At 47.3% G+C, this 1,520-nt stretch overlaps 1 protein-coding gene across 1 annotated transcript in view; it reads left to right on the top strand.

Annotated features, from left to right (window-relative positions):
- Positions 1-200: 200 nt before the first annotated feature.
- LOC103611871 (serine/threonine-protein phosphatase 4 catalytic subunit) overlaps positions 201-1,520 on the top strand; it is a 10,966-nt gene continuing 9,646 nt past the window's right edge. Inside the window, exon 1 of the mRNA XM_017728657.1 lies at positions 201-778. Within this exon, the coding sequence (XP_017584146.1) occupies positions 681-778 (98 nt within the window). The 5' untranslated portion in view covers positions 201-680. The remainder of the gene's footprint in view (positions 779-1,520) is intronic.

Genomic DNA, 1,520 nt, shown 5'->3' with positions numbered 1-1,520 from the left:
CTCGGTGCGGGGAGAGCAGACCCCCGTGTTCATGGCGAGTTCGGGGCTTTTTGGGGAATTTGGGGATTTCTGGGGGGGATTTTGGGGTTTTGGGGGGGATTTGGGAGCCCCTGCTGGATTTTGGGTGGTCCCGGGGGGTCTTTGAGGTTGGGGAGGGGTGACTTTGGGGTAATTAATGATGTAATTAATTAATTAGGGGGTTAATTAATGCACCCACTAGGCTTTAACCCCTTTTTCCCACCCCTTTTAATGGGAAATTGGAGCTTAATTACCCCCAGCGCTCATTAATTACCCCCAGAATGCCTCAAGTCACTTTAATCAATTAATGAGGGCCCTAATTAATTAATTAGGGGGTTAATTAACGCACCCACGAGGCTTTAACCCCTTTTTCCCACCCCTTTTAATGGGAAATTGGGGCTTAATTACCCCCGGGGCTCATTAATTGCCCTCAAACTCCGCGGGGGGGGAGGCAGATTGATTAATGATGGCCCTAAGTAACTAATTAAGGGGTTAATTAACGCACCCACGGGGCTTTAACCCCCTTTTTCCCACCCCTTTTAATGGGAAATTGGGGCTTAATTACCCCCGGGGCTCATTAATTACCCTCAAACTCTGCAGGGGGGAGGCAGATTGATTAATGAGGATCCTAATTAACTAATTAGGGGCTAATTAGCGCCGCCATGGGGGAGCTGAGCGACCTGGACCGGCAGATCGAGCAGCTGCGGCGCTGCGAGCTCATCAAGGAGAGCGAGGTCAAGGCCCTGTGCGCCAAGGCCCGGTAACGAGCCCCTAATTAACCCCTAATTAACCCCTAATGAACTCCTAATGAGCCCCTAATGGACCCCTAATGAACCCCTAATGAACCCTTAATGAACTCCTAATGAACCCTAATGGAGCCCTAATGAACCCCTAATGAACTCCTAACTTACTCCTAATGAACCCCTAATTAACTCCTAATGAACCCCTAATGAACCCTCAATGAGCTCCTAATGAACCCCTAATGAATCCCTAATGGACTCCTAATGGAACCCTAATGGAGCCCTAATGAACTCCTAATGAACCCCTAATGAACCCCTAATGAAGTCCTAATGAACCCCTAATGAACCCTTAATGAACACCTAATTAACCCCAAATGAACCCCTAATGAACTCCTAGTGAGCCCCTAATGAACCCTTAATGAACCCCTAATGAACCCCTAATGAACCCCTAATGAGCCCCTAATGAACCCTTAATGAACTCCTAATGAGCCCCTAATGAACCCTTAATGAACCCCTAATTAACCTCTAATGAACCCCTAATGAGCTCCTAATGGACTCCTAATGGACTCCTAAGGAACCCCTAATTTACCCCTAATGAGCCCCTAATGATCCCCTAATGAACCCTTAATGAACCCCTAATTAACCCCTAATTTACCCGTAATGAACCCCTAATGAACTCCTAGTTAACCCCAAATGAACCCCTAATGAACTCCTAATGAACCCCTAATGGACCCCTAATGAACCCCTAATGAACCCCTAATG

The sequence above is a fragment of the Corvus brachyrhynchos genome, unplaced genomic scaffold (assembly GCF_000691975.1).
Source record: "Corvus brachyrhynchos isolate BGI_N302 unplaced genomic scaffold, ASM69197v1 scaffold1393, whole genome shotgun sequence".
NCBI lineage: Eukaryota > Metazoa > Chordata > Aves > Passeriformes > Corvidae > Corvus > Corvus brachyrhynchos.
This window is presented reverse-complemented; position numbering and strand designations above follow the sequence as displayed.